The sequence below is a fragment of the Mustelus asterias genome, chromosome 16, assembly GCF_964213995.1.
Source record: "Mustelus asterias chromosome 16, sMusAst1.hap1.1, whole genome shotgun sequence".
Classification (NCBI taxonomy): Eukaryota; Metazoa; Chordata; class Chondrichthyes; order Carcharhiniformes; family Triakidae; genus Mustelus; species Mustelus asterias.
In genome coordinates this window covers 35,302,128-35,321,790 of record NC_135816.1, presented here as the reverse complement: position 1 = coordinate 35,321,790, position 19,663 = coordinate 35,302,128, and the positions used below count along the sequence as shown (strand labels likewise).

The 19,663-nt window shown below is 45.9% G+C and overlaps 1 protein-coding gene across 3 annotated transcripts in view; it reads left to right on the top strand.

Moving 5' to 3' along the window:
- Positions 1 to 17,999: 17,999 nt before the first annotated feature.
- Positions 18,000 to 19,663, top strand: part of LOC144505476 (BTB/POZ domain-containing protein KCTD16-like) — a 205,024-nt gene continuing 203,360 nt past the window's right edge. For all 3 annotated transcript variants that reach the window (XM_078231588.1, XM_078231589.1, XM_078231590.1), the window contains exon 1: positions 18,000 to 18,900. In XM_078231588.1, the coding sequence (XP_078087714.1) occupies positions 18,054 to 18,900 (847 nt within the window). In that variant the 5' untranslated portion in view covers positions 18,000 to 18,053. The remainder of the gene's footprint in view (positions 18,901 to 19,663) is intronic.

Genomic DNA, 19,663 nt, shown 5'->3' with positions numbered 1-19,663 from the left:
GTGAGCCATGGCGCTGTCGGTAACACTTTTGCCTCTCAAGTCACAAAGTTCCGCATTCAGGTCCCCACCTCAGAGCTTAGATATAAAATCGAGGCTGACACTCCAAGGCAGTTTTGAGGGAGTGCTGCATTGCTGGAGATGCCAGCTTTTGGATGAGATGTTAAGTTGAGACCCCCATCTTCCTGTCAGCATGATGTAAATGATCTCATGTGCTGTTATGAAGAAGAGTAGGGAGTTACCTCTGGTGTCCTGGTCAATGCTTATCCCTCAATCAACACCACAAAAAAGAGATTGGTCATTGTGACATTGCTGTTTGTGTGAGTTTGCTGCGCACAAAATAGCTGTTGTATTTCCTACATCACAGCAGTGACTACACTTCAACAATTAGATTTGGATGATGATTGACTTCATTGGGGATGTCAGTGGTTGTGAGGAGCATGATATACACGCAACTCTTTCTTTATTATTGCTTGTGTTCAAGCAAGGATCAACCTTGGTTCAATGAAGAGACCTGGAGGGGATGCCAGGAACTGCACCAAGCATAGCTAAAAATGAGGTGATCGACCTGGTGAAGCTGCAACGCAGAGCTACTTTTTTGCCAAACAGTGGCCGCAGCAAGTGATAGACGAAGCGATCTCACAGGCAATCCATCAGATCAAAGCCATGCAGTCCTGCCACATCCAGTCATGAATGGTGGTGGATAATTAAACAAATAACCAAAGGATGAGGCTCCACAAATATTATCCCCATCCTCATTGATTGGAGAGCCTAGCATATCAAGTGCAAAAGATGAGGCGGAAACATTTGCAATCATCTTCAGTCAAAAATGCTGAGTGGGTAATCCATCTCAGCCACTTCCAGAGGTTCCCACCATCATAGATGTCAGTTCTCATCCAATTTGATTCACTCTACATGATATCAAGAAATGGCTCCAGGCACTGGATACTGAAAATGCTATGGGCATTGACAAAATCCTGGTATGTGCTGGGATTGAGATGATTGGCCTCCAACCCCCACAACCAACTTCCTTTATGTTAGGTATGAATTCAAACAGCAGAGAGTTTACGTTGTGATTCCCATTGACAATGTTCAGCATCATTCATGATTCCTCAGATACAGAAGCAGTCTATGTCTGTGTGCAGCAAGATCTGGACATCATTCAGGCTTGGGCTGATAAGTAGCAAGTAACATTCATGCCACGCAAGTGCCAGGTGATGAGATGATCTAACCATTGTCCCTTAACATTCATTGGCATTACCATAGTTGAATCCCCCACTATCAACGTTCTGGGCTACCTTTGACCACCAACTGAACTGGATTAGCTATATGGTTACAAGAGCAGGTCAGAGGCTGGGAATTCTGAGGGGGGTAGCTCAGCTCCTGACTCTCCAAAGCCTGTCCGTCATCTACATGGCGCAAGTCAGGAGTGTGATGGAATGTTCTCCACTTGCCTGGATGGGTGCAGCTCAAACAATAGTCAAGAAGCTCTACACAATGCATGACAAAGCAGTCTGCTTGTTTGGCATCCCATCTTTCAACTTAAAAAATCACTCCCTCCGCCACCAACATGTAGTGGCAGCAGTGCACACTATATATGCACTGCGGTTACTCACCAAGGCTCCTTCAACAGCCCCTTTCAAACCTCTACCATCTATAAGGATAATGACAGCAGAGAGATGGGGACACTAACTGCAAGTACCCCTCCAAGTCACACACCATCCTGACTTGGAACTATATTACTGTTCCTTCACTATCTCTCAAAATCCTGGGACACCCTGGGGAAAGGAGAAGGATTTTGCCACTCTTAAGTATCTGTTAGAGTGACAGTCTCAGTTATTTTGAAGTCATTCACTGTCATACAGATTTTTAAATAGATCAGTCTTGAATAAAAAGTCATAATCATTTAAAGATGTATTAAGAGTCCCTTCAATCATGTTAAAAAAAGTCAGTTAAATAAAATCCATTAAGAAGTCTTAATAAACCATGCCAAAAAAAATTACATATGCTTACCAATAAAAATACATTTCAACATATAAAATGCCTGAAAGTTCACTCCTCCAAGTGTTGGTGCATTCCTGGAATGTGAGAGCAGGCTCCAAACTTGATAATAGGAGGCCTAAAGTTTTCAGAAAAATAAAATATTATTTATGGGCAATTAATCCAAATTCATGATTGTAGATCCCTGCCTTCAGAGGCTCTGGAGGACAGCATTTCTGTTATGCCAACTTCCAGATGAAAGATGTCAGGTTGATAATACAGGTGAGAAAAGGGCTGAATGTAGAAAATTCAGAGGGAAATTGAAAAAAGTAAATATATAAAACAGAGAGCGAGAGCATGAGAAGAGATTGCAGCCAATATAAAAGGGAATCTAAAAAGCTGCTGCAGGCATATAAATAGTGAAACAGTGGTTAGCGGTAAGGTGAGGCGCGCTTGGGACTAAAATGTCGATTAATGCATGATGACAGAGGCTGAGGTATTAAATGAGTACTTTGCATCTGAGGAGGTACCGGGTGCTTGAGACACTGGACTGGTTAAACATTAATAAAGGCTGCAGGTACTTAAAATTTGTAAGTTACTAGGACTGGATCAGATGCATCCGAGACCACTGAGGGAAGTAAGAGTGGGTAAATTATTGGCAGAGATGGGATGAGGCTCTTAAGCGGATCATTAGGTCTAAAGGTGGATGGCTAGCTGATATTTCCTCCCGCTCCTCGTAAAATTTCAGACAGCTCAGGGAGAGCAGATAGGCGGCAAGGAAGGTCGCTTCTCAGCCTTTTGGCTAAGATCAAGTGTAGTCTGCTGATGCTACACTTGGTAGTGGCCATTGAGTTGCATTTAAGCTTCATATGCTTCATATGAAGCAATTTTTAAAAGCGGTATCTCGGCCTTTTGGCTAAGATGCAAATGAGATCAAGCCTGGGGGGGGCGGAGACGTCTGCCTACTCCAATCAGCTTGGCTCATGTAGATCAGGCCCAAGACAGGGTAGAGGATTGCATGCCCTGTCTTGTCAGCCTGGATCGGAAATGTCTCAACTTGTTGAGACTCTGAATTGGACTTGATTTGATTGAATTGGAAAAGTATTTTAAAAAAGCCTGTTGGATTGTATGTGCCTTACATCTTCAAACCCGCCAGTGGGGGGAGCAAAGCCAGATAACAAGCTTGTTAGCAAAGTTACAGCCCAATGAATAAAATGAACAGTGGTAGCATGGATATGAGAGGTTTGTTGAATTACAGGAAACAGAGAGTAGTGATGAATAGTTGTTTCTTTGGACTAAAGCTAAAGTCGCCATATTCCCAGATGACCATAAGCTGCTCTCCCCTTTGAGGGGGAGAGCTGACTAGTGATGATTTAACCTGAGGATCGCCACAGGTTCCCCAGAAGTTCGGTATTATGACCAAACTTTTTTGACCTATCTTAGTGACTTACCCTAGAGTGTGCAAGATAAAATTTCACAATTTGCAGGTGACACAAATCTGGAAGTACAATGAACTATGAGAATTCAAGAAGACCAAGGTAGGTTGATGGAATACTGGGGCATGTGGTGGATTCAATTGAATGCAGAAAAGTGTGAAGTGATTAATTTTGTTAAGAAGAATGAGAAGAGACAAGATAAAATAAAGGATTCAATTCCAGAGGGGTACAGGAGCAGAGGGATCAGGAGATACAAATGCACAAATCATGGAAAGTAACAGGGCAGTTTGAGAAAGTGGTTAGTAAAGCTTGTGGGATCCTGACCTTTATAATTAGAGGGCTAGATTATAAAAGCAAGGACATTATGCTGAACTTGTATAAAATATTGGTTTGGCCTCAACTGGAATATTGCCTGGAATCTTACCACCGTTCACGCCGGCAGGATTTTCCCAGCCCGCCACAGTGAATGGAGATTTGACTGGCCGCCAAATTCTCCAATCTCGCTGCAACAGGAGCATGGCATGAACGGCACGTAAGATCACGCCCAATTCTGGGCACCACAGTTTAGGAAAGATGTGAAGGTTTGAGAAAATGCAGAAAGGATTTACAAGAATGGTTCTGGAAATGAGAAACTTCAGCTAGGTGGATTTTTGGCAAAGCTGGGGCTGTTCTCCTTGCAGAAGGTCGAGAGGCAGTTTGATAGAGGTGAGCAATCTGGATGGAAGGGTCGGTAACCTGAGGACACTGATTTAAGATGATTGGCATGAGAACCTGAGATGACAGAGAAACAACATTCTTTTGAAGTAACAAGTATTTAGGCACTGGAATGCACTGCCTGAGAGTGTGTTGGACGTAGGTTTAATTGTGGCTTTCAAAAGAGAATTGGATAATTATCTGAAGAAAAAAAAAGCAAGACTCTGTGGAAAAGGTGGGTGAGTGGGACTAGCTGAGTTGCTCTTGCAGAGAGCTGTCACAGACACAATGGGCTGAATGGTCTCTTTCTGTGCAGTAATCGTTTCGAAGGATGTGCATGTCAGAAGTTGCTGTAACAATGTGATTGTAACAAGGCATTGTTTCAGTGTTCACCAATACTGGAATTGCAAAATCCAGGCCACAGTAATTCAGGTGAACCTCTGAAACTGGTTGCGGATTTTCTGCTATTTCCTGGTCCATTACTGAATAATTTGCCAATCTGTCACATCAGGTCAGTTCACTTAAGCAACTGCAAAATACTCATTCGCCTTTATCAAAATTGGCAAGACTTAGGTGTAAACCCTGCTTCTTTACTGGCAGGTACTAGTGTGGAAATGTAACCTACCCTTAAGTGACTGTCTGCATACCAAGCTAGACAGAAAACTCAAGTGATAATAGATGAGATGCTTCAGGTGTAGGGAGTTGTGCCTCATGACTTTACACAATACATCAAGAATCTAAAAGACAATGAATGTTGGAATGTGGAGTCAGAGGAAGTAAGTTAATTTTAAAGTTTGGATGAGGCATGCCCTGTCCCCCAAAAGAAATTACTACAGAAATGAGAAAGTTTACTTATTTACAGTGACTACAATTTCCTCAATGCTGTCATTTTCCATTTTTGTCGTAACAGAATTTTTTTTCATCATGCCACTGTAATATTTCTCATCAATACTTTAGCGGAAAGACTCCAGTACTTTTGCCCACCCTTTGCTTCCTATTTAAGAGAGAATTGTGATGCTCTGGAAAAGTGTGTGAGGAAGGCGCAAGGTTAGTTGTGACCCTGTGATTATTCTGAATGTCGACCTTGGAGAGCAGATGTTTCCAGTGCTGTCTGAATTCTCAGAGGGATGAGTTGCTTTGTCACAGAAGCCGAGAAACCAGTGGCTTCAGTTGGTGCTGGACTACTGGAGCTCCTGGTCTTGAGTGGTGGGGAACTCGACCTCCAGCATTGTTTCTAGGCTGCCGCCTGACACTGAGATGGTGAATTGGCCGTGGCTTCTCGCTGACTGGCTAGCATTAGTCAACATGAAGCGGACCCAGGCCAGGAACTAGTTAGTGGGCCAAATGTGAAGATATCAAAGCTCTCCACCTCAAATCTCAGGGAGTGGCACCTGAACTAGAGTATCCCAGTTCCTTGAGTGAACAAACCCTGTGTACCTCCTCCTTCTTAAGGCCTCTTATATGCTCCATACAGCAGGGCAAAGTATCCTGAATCCACCACTCGATCCTTTCCCTACGGCTGAGAAACAAACTTTGGGCAGGACTGTTAAAAATCATGAGAATTCACCTCAGGGCAGTGCGGATGAGCCTGAATCCGACTAAAAAGTTGTGTCTTTTGAGATCAGTTTTCATGAGTTGGCACGTCAGAGGGGAAGAATTAAGAAAGCACGGATCTGACAGCGCAGCATGGGGAATAGGGTTGCCCAGGTTCTAATATCAGCCGTTTCTTCATTTTCAAAAGATTTTCTGTTTTCTGTTCTATGATTCCAAGGCGTCCATAATAAAACTCCAACGCTTTTTAAAATATAAATTTGGATGAAGAAAGATTATTGTCTGTATGTACGTATTGTCCTTTCATTTTTCAGAGCTGTTACAGAAATAGAGCGCCACTGTTTTAAAAACAATATATATTTTACCTGAACAAAAGTTCAAAAGATTGTTTCCTAACTCTTCCTCGAGTAATTTTGGTAAGAAAATTGTCTTTTTTTGGGAAGAACAATAAGGATATTGAATCCCATTCTACTCTTGGTAAGGGGATCCAAAAACCTGCTGCCCATGTCCTAACTAATCAAGTCTAATTCCCCCATCAGCACTGTGTCTACTGAGCTATGATGTGGTGATGCCGACGTTGGACTGGGGTGAACACAGTAAGAAGTATAACAACACCAGGTTAAAGTCCAACAGGTTTATTTGGTAGCAAAAGCCACTAAATTTCAGAACAGGCTGTCCCTTCATCAGGTGGGTGGGAGTTCTGATCACAAACAGGGCACAAAGACACAAACTCAATTTACACCATGTCTGCAAGACATGTCTGCAAGACCTCTGCAAGACGTGCTGGATCATCGACATGGATGCCATCATCTCACGCGAGAACACCATCCACCAGGTACACGGTACATACTCTTGCAACTCGGCCAACATTGTCTACCTGTTACGCTGCAGGAAAGGATGTCCCGAGGCATGGTACATTGGGGAAACCATGCAGACGCTACGACAACGGATGAATGAACACCGCTTGACAATCACCAGGCAAGACTGTTCTCTTCCTGTTGGGGAGCACTTCAGAGGTCACAGGCATTCAGCCTCTGATCTCCGGGTAAGCGTTCTCCAAGGCGGCCTTCATGGCACACGACAGCGCAGAGTCGCTGAGCAGAGACTGATAGCCAAGTTCCGCACACATGAGGACGGCCTCAACCGGGATATTGGGTTCATGTCACACTATCTGTAACCCCCACAACTTGCCTGGATGTGCAAAATCTCACTGGCTGTCCTGTCTGGAGACAATACACATCTCTTTAACCTGTGCTTAATGCTCCCTCCACTCACATTGTCTGTACCTTTAAGACTTGATTAGCTGTAAAGACTCGCATTCCAATCATTATTCATGTAAATTGAGTTTGTGTCTTTGTGCCCTGTTTGTGATCAGAACTCCCACCCACCTGACGAAGGGACAGCCTATTCCAAAAGCTAGTGGCTTTTGCTACCAAATAAACCTGTTGGACTTTAACCTGGTGTTGTTAGTCTTCTCACTGTGTCTACTGAGCTACACAGGCTCCTGACTCATTGCCTTGATTTTGAAAGTTTCATCCTTGTTTTCAAATCCCTCATTACTCACAAACTCTGTAATCTCCTATCAGCCCCACAATTCAAGTCTAACAATACCAAGTTAAAGTCCAACAGGTTTATTTGGTAGCAAAAGCCACAAGCTTTCGGAGCCCCAAGCCCCTTCTTCAGGTGAGTCTTCCCAGTCACCAGGCCAGTTGCCTTTCTGGAAGGCTGTACAATGTTGAGTGACAACAGGATGACACTCGGCTAAGTTCACACAAGTCAAAATTGTGGCTATCTTTTTGCTACTGGAAATGGGTGACTGGCTGACCTCCCAGAAGACATATCTCTCAGTCTTGTCTTCCCAGAGTTGATTTTAATTAATAAGGAAGAACAGGCAGGCGGTGGGATGCATATGACTCCTGAGTTCACATTCTTGATGTTGGGATTGAGGTAAAATCAGCCCGCACTTAGGTAATGGCACACAACAACATCTTGCATTTATGAACGGTATGTTTTGTCTGTACAGCGCGTTTCACTGTATGTTAATACATGTGACAAGAATAAATCAAATCTAATGTCCCTTTAATGTATGTGATAAAATATCCCAAGGTGCTTTGGAGGTTAAGATTTTACACCAAGGCACAGAAGGAGCTACTGGGACAGGTGACCAAAATCTTGGCCTTAAGGTTTGGTTTTAAGAAGTATCAAAAAGGAGGAGAGTTAGAGAGATGGAATAGTTTAGGGAGAAAATTCCAGAACTTGACGCCCTGGCAGCTGAAAGCCAGGCTGCCAATGGTGGGAATGATTAAAATTGCACAGGTACATACATAATGTACATAATAGCATAAATAAGATAGTCAGATGTAATCACCACAACTTGTTAAATGAAATTTTGTGGTGATCAGCTGCAGGAGTCAAATGATAACACTGGTGCAAGTTAAGTCAGAAGCAAAGATCAGTATTTAAATCTTTAATTGGTACAGAGACTCCAGGTCCAGCAGTCATTCAGGCAATGGTATCTCCATTGGGATTCAGCTCTACTCACCATGAGATCTACAAATGGGTTTAAATGAGGTTTGGCAAGAGTGAGCATGGGACAGCCCTGGTCAGATTTTTGATGGGAAGCTGCAACAACCACATCTTAAAAAGCTCTCTGGTGAACAGTTAGAAGCACTATTTTAATTAAATTACATTGATGCTTCCGATTAATAGTTTTAGAGCAAGCTGCCCTGGTTATATTTGCAAGTGATCTTCAGAAAGATAGCTAGTTAAAACTTGCACTTGAATGAATCTCTGTAGCCACAAGGGGGTGTTAACAGCAGACAGACATGAAGCAAGGTGTATCCATGAAAATAAATAATAATATGGCAAAATGTGACAATGATGTGGTCATATTGTAATAAAGGCAACAGTAGATAGAATGAGATTGCAATGAAGGGAATGTGAGGGTGCAATTAATTTGCAGCGAAGATAAAGTGAGGTATCAGTGAGAGTACAATGAGGAATTAAAGTTTAAAGTTTTCTTCTTAGTGTCACAATTAGGTTTACATTAACATTGCAATGAAGTTACTGTGAAAATCCCCTAGTCGCCACACTTTGGCGCCTGCTCAGGTACACTGAGGGAGAATTTAGTATGGCCAATGCACCTAATCAGCACATTCTTTGAATGTGGGAGGAAACTGGAGCACCCGGAGGAAACCCACACAGAAACAGGGAGAGCGTGCAGACTCTGCACAGACTGTCACCCAAGTTGGAATTGAACCCGGGTCCCTGGCACTGTGAGAAAGCACTGCTAACCACTGTGCCACCATGCCACCCAGCATTAGTAGTGAAAGGCAGGTAAATTTAGAATGGGTGCACATTGTTTTAAGGTGCATTGGCACTGGAGTGAGGATTAAAGTGGCAGGATTCATTTAAAGTGAGAAAGGCATCAAAATAAACTAAGCATTGCTGTTATACCACATAATAATGAAGAATTATGATCAAAGATATGACCGCATCATGTAGATCACTGAGGATAGAGTTATCATTTTAAATCAGCTGTTTAATTCAAATGATTTTGTCATTCAAATTTTTAGCATTGATTTTTCATTTTCCTGCGTTATTTATATCCTTAATTCAAACTTTGAATAATTTGCCTTTTTTGGACAAAAATGTACTTTTGAGTTATCAACTGTAGACTATATTAATGCAAATTGATCCTTCAGGATAAATGGTTCAAACAGAAAGGAAACCACAGATTCTGCACCCAGTCTGTCAGCATCTCAAATAAATGAAAGAGCTTTGATGCAGTTACCCAGAAGGGATCTGCTGGAAATGCAAATTTTCAAAATGCTGTCCGACCTTTCCTCTGTTTGTAAAACTGCGAATATACGCTGCTGAATTTTTCCGATTTGATTCAAGAATGAAAAAAAGATGTCCCCTGAGGTGAACATCAATACTTTTCAAATTGCTTCCCATTGTAACATTGGACCGATCGCAGGCTCTCCATACTACAGAATGATACTATTCCAAAACCTGTCAAGTCTTGCGATTATATACAACCTCCCACTTCAACATCCTGCATTCTGCAATAAGTTCCTTTGTGCTTATCTACATTTTTAAAAGAAAGTGTCAAATTCAAAAATTTGATCAGAAGTATCAGCTACTTGCCTGAACCTTTTTTTTAATGGCGAGGGTAGGGGGTGATGGGTTGGTGGTGATACAATAGATACAGTTTCAACAACAAGCTCATCGAATTTACTGTTTTAAAGTCTGCATATCTGTAATTGAGATCTCTCTAGTCTGAGGCATGCTTCATGTACCTTGTGCAGAGTTTTTCCGTGTCTTTGTTCATTAAGATTGAATTTATATCTTGAAAAACAATACTAAATTGATTGTGAGAATCATTGAATCCCTACAGTGCAGAAGGAGGCAATTCAGCTCTTTGAGTCTGCACCAACTCTCCAACAGATCATCTTACCCAGGCCCTATCCCTGTAACCCCACATATTTACCCCACTAATTCTCCTAACCTATACACCTTGGGACAATAAGGGGCAACTTAGTATGACCAAGCCATCTAACCTACACATATTTGGACTGTGGGAGGAAACCGGGAGTATCCAGAGGAAACCCACACAGACACAGGGAGAATGTGCAAACCCCACACAGACAGTCACCGAAGGCTGGAATTGAACCTGGGTCCCTGGTTCTGTGAGGCTGCAGGGCTAACCACCGTGCTGCCCCTCCCCAATGGGAAACAATGCTTAATCAGTTGCTGCTACAATTATACTCCATTTGTTGTACCCCAAAACTTATTTATCTACAGATTCTTTCAAGTAAGTCCTTGATATTTACTGAGTGGACTGGAATGATAATAAGATGTCTTTGCTTACCCTGGAGCTGATTTCCATTCTTATCATTCATTTGTCAGATATCCTGATTTGAAATCCATAAAACACACACAGAATGTGTACTTATTTCAGACTATACATATTGCCTCTTGGATCAGCAATTCACTTGAAAAAGGAAATATGACGGAGATTATGTCCACAGGTTGGGTCCAATGTAAACTTTGGGTTCAGTCACACCTGGGAAAGTTGCACAGGTGCTGAACCAGTATCAGTATGATCAGATCTATATTTTAAAAAAACCTATCCAGAACAATTTTGTCTGTCATACAAGAGATGTCCCATGGCATTACACACATACAGGATGGCTGGGTCATTTTTCACGTTTATAGAACAAAGCACAATTTGGCAGGTAGTGAATGCACCGACATTAAACAGCAAGTGAAAATCGAAAACTTCAACCATGAACTTCATAAAAGTGTCACCGGGGCCTTGTTACCTTCTGGACCTGAAATGAAAGAGAAGAGCAAGGGTTAGCAGAGAATGAGAGATGATTGACTGCAACTTGTCACATAGAGCATGTAGGGTGAGGTAAAGGGATGAAGGGAATAATAGATAAGCTGTGAAGAATCTTCAGCGTCTCTCTGCTGCATTTTCACTCACCATGGTCATGACCCCGCCACAATCAGTCATGTAGAGAACCTTGTCTCCCAGTGGGGAAATTGGTTCCTGTCTGTGTTCTTAAGTTGTGCACAACATTCTTCAGAAAGAAAATAAAGGAGTAACTCAGTGTTAATCCTCAGAGCTATTTTAAAAATATGCCTGCCAGTGTTCAATAGAGTGGAAATTGTGTGCAAGATATAGGGTGGAATTTTTCACCAGTGGGATTTTCCGCTCCTGCCAAAGTCAATGAACTTTTGAATGGTTTGCCGCATTTTCCAGCCCCATCCCCTCTGTGACAGGGCCATTAAGTTTAGCCTTAAGGTGTGCGGAAATGGGTGCTCCATAATGCTGAAAGTAAGGACTTCACATTGTGTGAATGGGAAAGAAAGGTGTATGGGGGTGATCTAACAAAAATAATTCTACGCACCAAATGTGTGTGAAAATGGGAGAGAATGGCACTGAATGCAAAAAAGAGGCAAAATATGATTTGCACCACTAGGGGGAGTGGATGGAGTCTATTCTTGCTGGGAAGCCGGCTGCTGACTGCGAGAGGGTGCTATTGCACATGCACCTTGATCTCTTAGTGTTTATGTACAAGTACACTGAGAGATCTGTCACTCCCCCGACCCCCGCGGCTATTGGTCCCACTCCCACAACCGGACATCGTCCCTCCTGATTGCTGGCCTCCCTGGCTGATCACACTGGCTTTCCCGGCTGATTACTGCGCTGATACCCTCCCATGGGCGATCGCTGCCCCCCACCCCGGCTGATCAGTACCCCAATACAACCCCCCAATTGCCACTCTGACCAATCCCCAATTGCAGATTGTGCAGCCCCTCCCACCTCCCCTGAGGCCCCATCCCCTCAGACCCCGTTCCCTCCCCTCTTGGCACTGCGCAGTGGGCACTGCCAGGAACCAAGGCTGGGTAGTGCCAGGCTGGCACTGCCAAAAGGGCATTCCCCCCACTACCCCGACGACCTGGAAGCGGGGGGGGGCCTCAATGGCCTCTGGTCCCACCAGTGACGCCATCACATCTGATCCCCGTTGCTAGGGACCATGAATGAACCTCCATTGGCAAGGCAGTTAAGGCAAGTTAGCCCGGATGATAGCGTCCCAAGCTCACTAATAATTTAAATATTATAATCAGCCTTGTGCTCTTCTCACATTATAGGGTGGGGGTTGGGAAGGGTGAGGCAATGGAAGGATTTGTAAACAAGGATAATAATTTAAAAATAAAGACATTACTTGACGGGGTCAGCGAGCACAGGGATGAAAGGTGAATGGGAATTGATGCAAGTTAGGACACAGGCAGCAGAGTTTTTGATGACCTCAAGTTAAGAGAGTGCAGTCTTAACCTAGTTTCTGGACATCAGCCCCATTCTACCAGTTTATTACTCCCAGCCACATTTACTTCTGAGAAAATTTGCTAATTTATGGACAGGTTATGTTGTGGATTAGTAACTAGTGATCACTGGTTTGTGATTACCCAGATACACTTTACTCAGGTCCCTTACAAATGGCAGACAGAAACTTTGGTTTTAATCAACACTTTGTCCTGTATCACAGCATAAAAATAGAGTATGCAAAAATTGTGTTTCTAATCAAGGAAATATTTATTGTCACAAAGCGGTTTGTGTCACAACTAAAGTTGAGCATCCCCTTACTTTCAGGATTAAACTTAAATTCAATGGCCAATAATGACATTTCCTGACAACATGAAGTTGTGAAGTGTTAAGACTTGGGCCACTGCGACCATGTTGTTTATCGAAAGAATTGATAAATGTTAAAGAGATACAGTTATCTGTCAGGGACACTAGCAAGATAAATATAGTGGGGTTACGGGCATAGAACCTGGGTGGGATTGTTGGAGGTGTAGGCTCGATGGGCCAAATGGCCTCCTTCAGCACTGTAAGGATTCTATATAGTTACCTTGGCTCGGTAATCAAATAACACCACAGACTCATTATGCTTTGCCTGGTCCTAGATTGTCAGCAGAGAAAATCTGGCATAGATCATCCCTTCTAGTTGTGACACGTAGGGATAAAATAGACACAGAAACATACACTAACAATTTGATGTTTTAACAGAAAGCTGCTATACAGGCTTTCACTCAGACACAGAAGTTAGAAGTTATCTTGATTAAGTCAAGTAAGCTGACATACTGATGGGATGATGGGTAGAATTGTTATTTTGTATTGATTGCGTTGAGTTCAATCATAACTGCTGCTCTGTATGCCCACTTCCTATCAGAGATATAACAGTTGAATTATTCATTTTAGCCTTATCTCAGCAAAGTGTAAGTGGACTACCACCTACTGAAATGCTGTAAAAGAACACAAAAAAGGATGTGCAAAAATGATACCAAGTTTATTCTGTACATCAAAGGCATCAGATACATTCTTACAACCTGAGGTCATGCTATCACGTATATGTTGGACTTTGCGTGTTGATTTGGACATAAAGAAATGGAATCTGCTAATGGGGGGGTGACTGCTGCCTCAGAAGCAAAGATATTTATAGAAAACACACATTTTCAACTGCTGTATTAAAAATTAAGATGTTATGGAGCAGCACAGTGGTTAGCACTGCTGCCTCACAGCACCAGGGACCCGGGTTCAATTCCCAGCTTGGGTCACTGTCTGTGTGGAGTCTGCACATTCTCCCTGTGTCCGTGTACATTTCCTCCAGGTGCTCCAGTTTCCTCCCACAGTCTGAAAGACGTGCTGGTTAGGTGCATGGGCCATGCTAAATTCTCCCTCGGTGTACCCGAACAGGCGCCGGAGCGTGGCAACTACGGGATTTTCACAGTAACTTCATTGCAGTGTTAATGTAAGCCTATTCACTTTAAGAAACTTTTCTCCCCGTGTCTGCGTAGTTTTCCTCTGGTTTCCTCCCACATCCGAAAGACGTGCTGGTTAGGTGCATGGGCCATGCTAAATTCTCCCTCGGTGTACCCGAACAGGCGCCGGAGCGTGGCAACTACGGGATTTTCACAGTAACTTCATTGCAGTGTTAATGTAAGCCTATTCACTTTAAGAAACTTTTCTCCCCGTGTCTGCGTAGTTTTCCTCTGGTTTCCTCCCACATCCGAAAGACGTGCTGGTTAGGTGCATTGGCTATGCTAAATTCTCCTTCAGTGTACCTGAACAGGTGCCGGAGTGTGGCAACTATGGGGTGTTCACAGTAACTTCATTGCAGTGTTAATGTAAACCTATTTGTGACACTAATAAATAAACATTAAACTTTAAAGCTTTATTTGGGAAATTATTCAAGTGGACATGGCTAACTGGCAGGTCGTACAAATAACTGGCAGATGGAGTTTAATGCAGAAAACTGGAAGTGATTTTTTTGAAAGTAAGATTAAGGAAAGGATATATAGTTGATGTGGTAAGATTGTAAGTGCTGTAAAGGAGCAGAAATACATTGCAATTCAAATGCATAAGTAGTCAAGGTTTTGAGAAGGACAAAGAAAACCTTTGCGTTATAATGTATAGAAATCGACTTAGGGGTTTGAAATTGCTGTTCTATCAGGAATGGCACCATCTGGGCTGGAATGTGGATAATGAATGCAAAATGCAGGGCAGAATCTTATGGAGCCAATGGGGTCTTGGCTGCTGGCTGAGGAGCGGCGAGACCCCTGTGATCCTTCTTTTCAGGAAGGTCCACCATATCTTGGGCCAGTCAGGCATTTGACAGGCCAGTGATGAGCCTTCCTCCGGGATCAAGTATTCTTCCAAAGGAATCTTCTGCCCTCGTGGACATCATTGGCTAGATCAGCATATATTGCCCATCCCTAATTGCACCTGAGAAGATGGTGATGAGTTGCCTTCTTGAACCTCTGCAATCCATGTCGTTTAGGTGCACCCACTGTGCTGTTAGGAAGGAATCATAGAATCCCTATAGTGTAGAAGAGGCAATTTGGCCCATTGAGTCCGCACCAAATCTCCAACAGTGTCTTACTCAGACTGTCTCCCCCCACCCATCCGCACACATTTCCCCTGGCTAATCCACAATAACCTACACATCTTGGGACACTAAGGGGCAATTTAGCATTGTCGATCCACCCAACCTGCACATCTTTGGAAGTGTCAGGATTTTGACCCAGCGACAGTGACGTAATGGTGATATAGTTCCAAGTCACAACGATGTGTGGCTTGGAGGGGAGCTTCCAGATCATGATGTTCCCATGCGCCTGCTGCCCTTGTCCTTCTGGCTGGTCGCAGGGTTGGAATGTGCTGTGGAAGGAGCCTTGGCGAGTGCCTGCAGTGCATCTTGCATATGGTACGCACGGCAGCCAGCCACTGTGTTGTGGTGGAGGGTGAGAATATTTAAGGTGGTGGATTGGACGCCAATCAATGGGCTGCTCTGCGTGGAAAGCTGACAGCTAATGAAAGGTATCCCAACCCACCCATTAAATTTAGCTTGACTAAATATACCCCCCCCAACCCCCAAACCAAACTCAAAGGCAGCACGGTGGCACAGTGGTTAATGCTGCTGCCTCACAGCGCCAGGGACCCAGGTTCGATTCCTGGCTTGTGTGGAGTTTACATTTTCTCCCTGAGTCTTCATGGGTTTTCTCCCACAGTCCAAAGATATGCGGGTTAGGTTGATTGGCTATGCTAAATTGCCCCTTAGTGTCAGAGGGGATTAGTAGGGTAAATAAATAGGGTTGTGGGGATAGGGCCTGGGTGGGATTGTGGTCGGTGCAGGCTCGATGGGCCGAATGGCTTCCTTCTGCACTGTTGGGATTCTATGATGTTCTATGAACTCAGGTTTACTGGGTGAGCAACTATCGTATACGCACAGCCCCAGTGAATAATATCTTAAATACATGCTATTCCTTCGTGGCACGTCAGAACTCAAGTAGCCGAGTAAGTCTAAAGCTTTACCGCGTACAATTGCGGGCTGGAGAGAAAGTGACTAAACTTTACCTGGAGATTGTGACTACTGTATTGGCCAAGTCTCTGGCGGTTTTGGAAACGATCGCAGTTTCTATAGCATGATACAGCTGCAGCTTATATATTTATTGCAACATTATGAATAAAAAAAGAAATCCACAGGAAATGCTGAATATCCAAGACCGTGGTGGTTGTGGCGGGGGAGGGGGGGGGGGGGGTTAAAGTTTATTTATTAGAGTCACAAAAGTAGGCTTACATTAACCCTGCAATGAAGTTACTGTGAAAATCCCGCGGTGTGGGTTAACATTAAACATTTAAAGCGACCATTAGCAAGTGTTGAACCCAACTTTTCTCTTTGCGGATGGCAATGCAACTCTATAACATTTTCTGTTGGTTATTCCAATTGACAGTATGTGTGTGTTTTTAAAAACTTTTCCTGTAACATCACCTGTGATCGTTTAAATGACTTCAAGACGAAATACGATATCAGGAGGAGTCTCATGTGGCGGGTGTGCCACAAGACTAGTTCACACAACAACATCGTAGGAGATGGTACCCACTGGGGAAACTGTTCCCAGATTTGATGCACGGATAGGAATCCTGACAACCCATTTTTACGCAACTAAATGAACCACAATAACAATAATTTATGAATGGGCTATTCTGTCCATGGCACTGTTTGTTTCCCTGGGAAGAAAATTCAGTTTAAGAAAAATATTTAATGATGTTATTTTTAGCGACCGTCATGTGGATTGCGAGTGGGTGTATTTGTTAGGCTGTTCGAGGGGGAAAAACACACACTACTGGTTTTCCGGTAATAATTCGTCGAGGCTTTATTTGTTATCGCTATCGATTACATTCGAGTTTATTGAGGCTAATCCCGGTCAATGTGACCATATACGTCTCCAAAGGAAACTTTTCCATCATACATTACATACGGACTGTGCCAAAAAGGGTAACGTTCCTGTGTCTCTGGCATCAACCTCCTCTTCAGATGTGGCTGCGAGACTTTATGGATTAACTGGGTCATCTTATCCGCGCACTTCCAGTGAATTATTTATTCCAAGATGCTAAAACACCCCATCTCCTCTCAGTGGATCTGATCCCTGGCAACCCCCAGCACATTATAGAGGTGGAGTGGGGAGAGATTCGGAGCTCTAGTTTCTTCGAGATTGAGGCACGGTGTCGAACTCTGTGATTGAGCCACGGGGAGGAGGAGGAGGAGGAGGAGGGAGGGGAAGAGAGACAATTCTTTTCCCGTCTGCTGGAGGCTTTCGGTGAAAAACCCGGGGAGGTGGAGAGGGAGTGAGCTGGTACAGGCGGAGTCTGCGGGGAGAAAAAGAGTGCTGGAGCTGGCGAGAGGCAGAAGCGCCACCGGCAGCCCAGGGATAAGGGGAGGTCAGTTCCCCCACCCTCCACCTGTCAACCTGGAGTCCCCAAGTTGGAGAAGTGGATCCCGGCAGGAGGCGGTGTGTAATCTTGGGGAGAGGATGATGTAAGAGGCGCTTCCCAGCTGCTTTCTCTCTGTGTGTGTGTGTGTCTCTGGGAGATGTGATACCGAGAGCTCTTGCAAAGAGCAGCAGTCCAAGCCAGCGGCAGTGAGCAGCAGACACCCTCCGGGAGAAGAAGGAGGAGGAGAGGGGAAGGAGGAGGAGAGGGGAAGGAGGAGGAGAGGGGAAGGAGGAGGAGAGGGGAAGGAGGAGGAGGAGGGGGGAGAGGAGAGGCAGCAGGTGGCATTCCACCCCCCCCCCCCAAACCTACCCAAGCAATAACTTTAAGCACAGAAGCGAGTTTCCCGCACCCAGCCCTACAGCGGCGGGGATCTCGCCTCCTCCATCCAACCCCCCACCACCCTGGAGGCAGTGGGGGGGAAGGGGGAGGCAGAGCTGGAGAGTAGGGGCTGGGTGGGGGGCGGGGGGGGGGGACTCTGTCCCGCTTGACCGTCCCGCAGCAGGGTGGAGACGGCCACACTCACCTGGGCTGAAGTTGGCCCCGGGCTCCCGGCTATGGCTCTGAATGCGAACTGCCGGCCAGTCCTCCCCCCGGCGGCGGCAGCGGCGGCGGCCCGGGACAGCGGCGGAGCCCTGCCCGAGGTGGTGGAGCTGAATGTGGGCGGCCAGGTATACTTCACCCGCCTCTCCACCCTGACCAGCCTGCCCAACTCGGTGCTGGGCAGGATGTTCGGCCACAAGAGGAACTCGGGCGGTCCGGAGCTGGCCCGGGACAACCGCGGGCGCTTCTTCATCGACCGGGACGGCTTCTTGTTCCGCTACATCCTGGACTACCTGCGGGACCGCGCCGTGGTGCTGCCCGAGCTCTTCCCGGAGAAGCTGCGCCTCCGGCGGGAGGCTGAGTTCTTCCAGCTGCCGGAGCTGGTCCGCATGCTGAGCCCGGACGAGGGCCAGAGCCCCGGGCTGGAGGAGCCCTCCCACAGCGACCTGGACGAGCTGTCCCAGGGCAGCGACCTGCCGCGGGCGGGCAGCCAGGCGGCCGAGCGCCGGGCCGGCTTCATCACCCTGGGCTACAGGGGCTCCTGCGTCCTGGGGCGGGACAGCATGCAGGGCGACGCCCGCCTCTTCCGCCGGGTCCCCCGCATCCTCGCCTGCGGCCGCATCGGCCTCCTCAAGGAAGTGTTCGGGGACAACGTGAACGAGAGCCGCGACCCGGACCGCACACCCGACAGGTACACGTCCCGCTTCTACCTCCGCTACCGCCAACTGGAGAGAGCCTTCGACACCCTGGCCGAAGCAGGCTTCACTCTACTGGGCAGCAATTCATCTCTGACCGGCTCAGTGTGCGGCCAGGCTATTGACGACAGGGCATGGAGCAGCTACACCGAATACCTCTTCTACCGTGAGTACAGCCACCTTGTATTCCTGTTTGTCCCCAACACGTGTACACTGCTGTCCCAACATGTCCCAGTCCACCACTATCCAACACACCCACTAACCCAATATGTCCCAGTCCACACTCTCTGTCCACATGTCCCAGTCCACACTCTCTGTCCCAACATGTCCCAGTCCACACTCTCTGTCCACATGTCCCAGTCCACACTTACTGTCCCAACATGTCCCAGTCCACACCCACTGTCCCAACATGTCCCAGTCCACACCCACTGTCCCAACATGTCCCAGTCCACAACCACTATCCACATGTCCCAGTCCACACTCACTGTCCCAACATGTCCCAGTCCACACTCACTGTCCCAACATGTCCCAGTCCACACCCACTGTCCCAACATGTCCCGGTCCACACCCACTGCCCAGCATGTCCCAGTCCACACCCACTGCCCAGCATGTCCCAGTCCACGCCCACTGTCCAGCATGTCCCAGTCCACACCCACTGTCCAACACGTCCCAGTCCACACCCACTGCCCAGCATGTCCCAGTCCACACCCACTGTCCGCACATCCCAGTCCACACCCACTGCCCAGCATGTCCCAGTCCACACCCACTGTCCGCACATCCCAGTCCACACCCACTGTCCACATGTCCCAATCCACACCCCCTATTCCAACACGTCCCAGTCCACACCCACTGTCCGCACATCCCAGTCCACACCTATTGTCCACAGGTCCCAGTCCACACCCACTGTCCACAGGTCCCAGTCCACACCC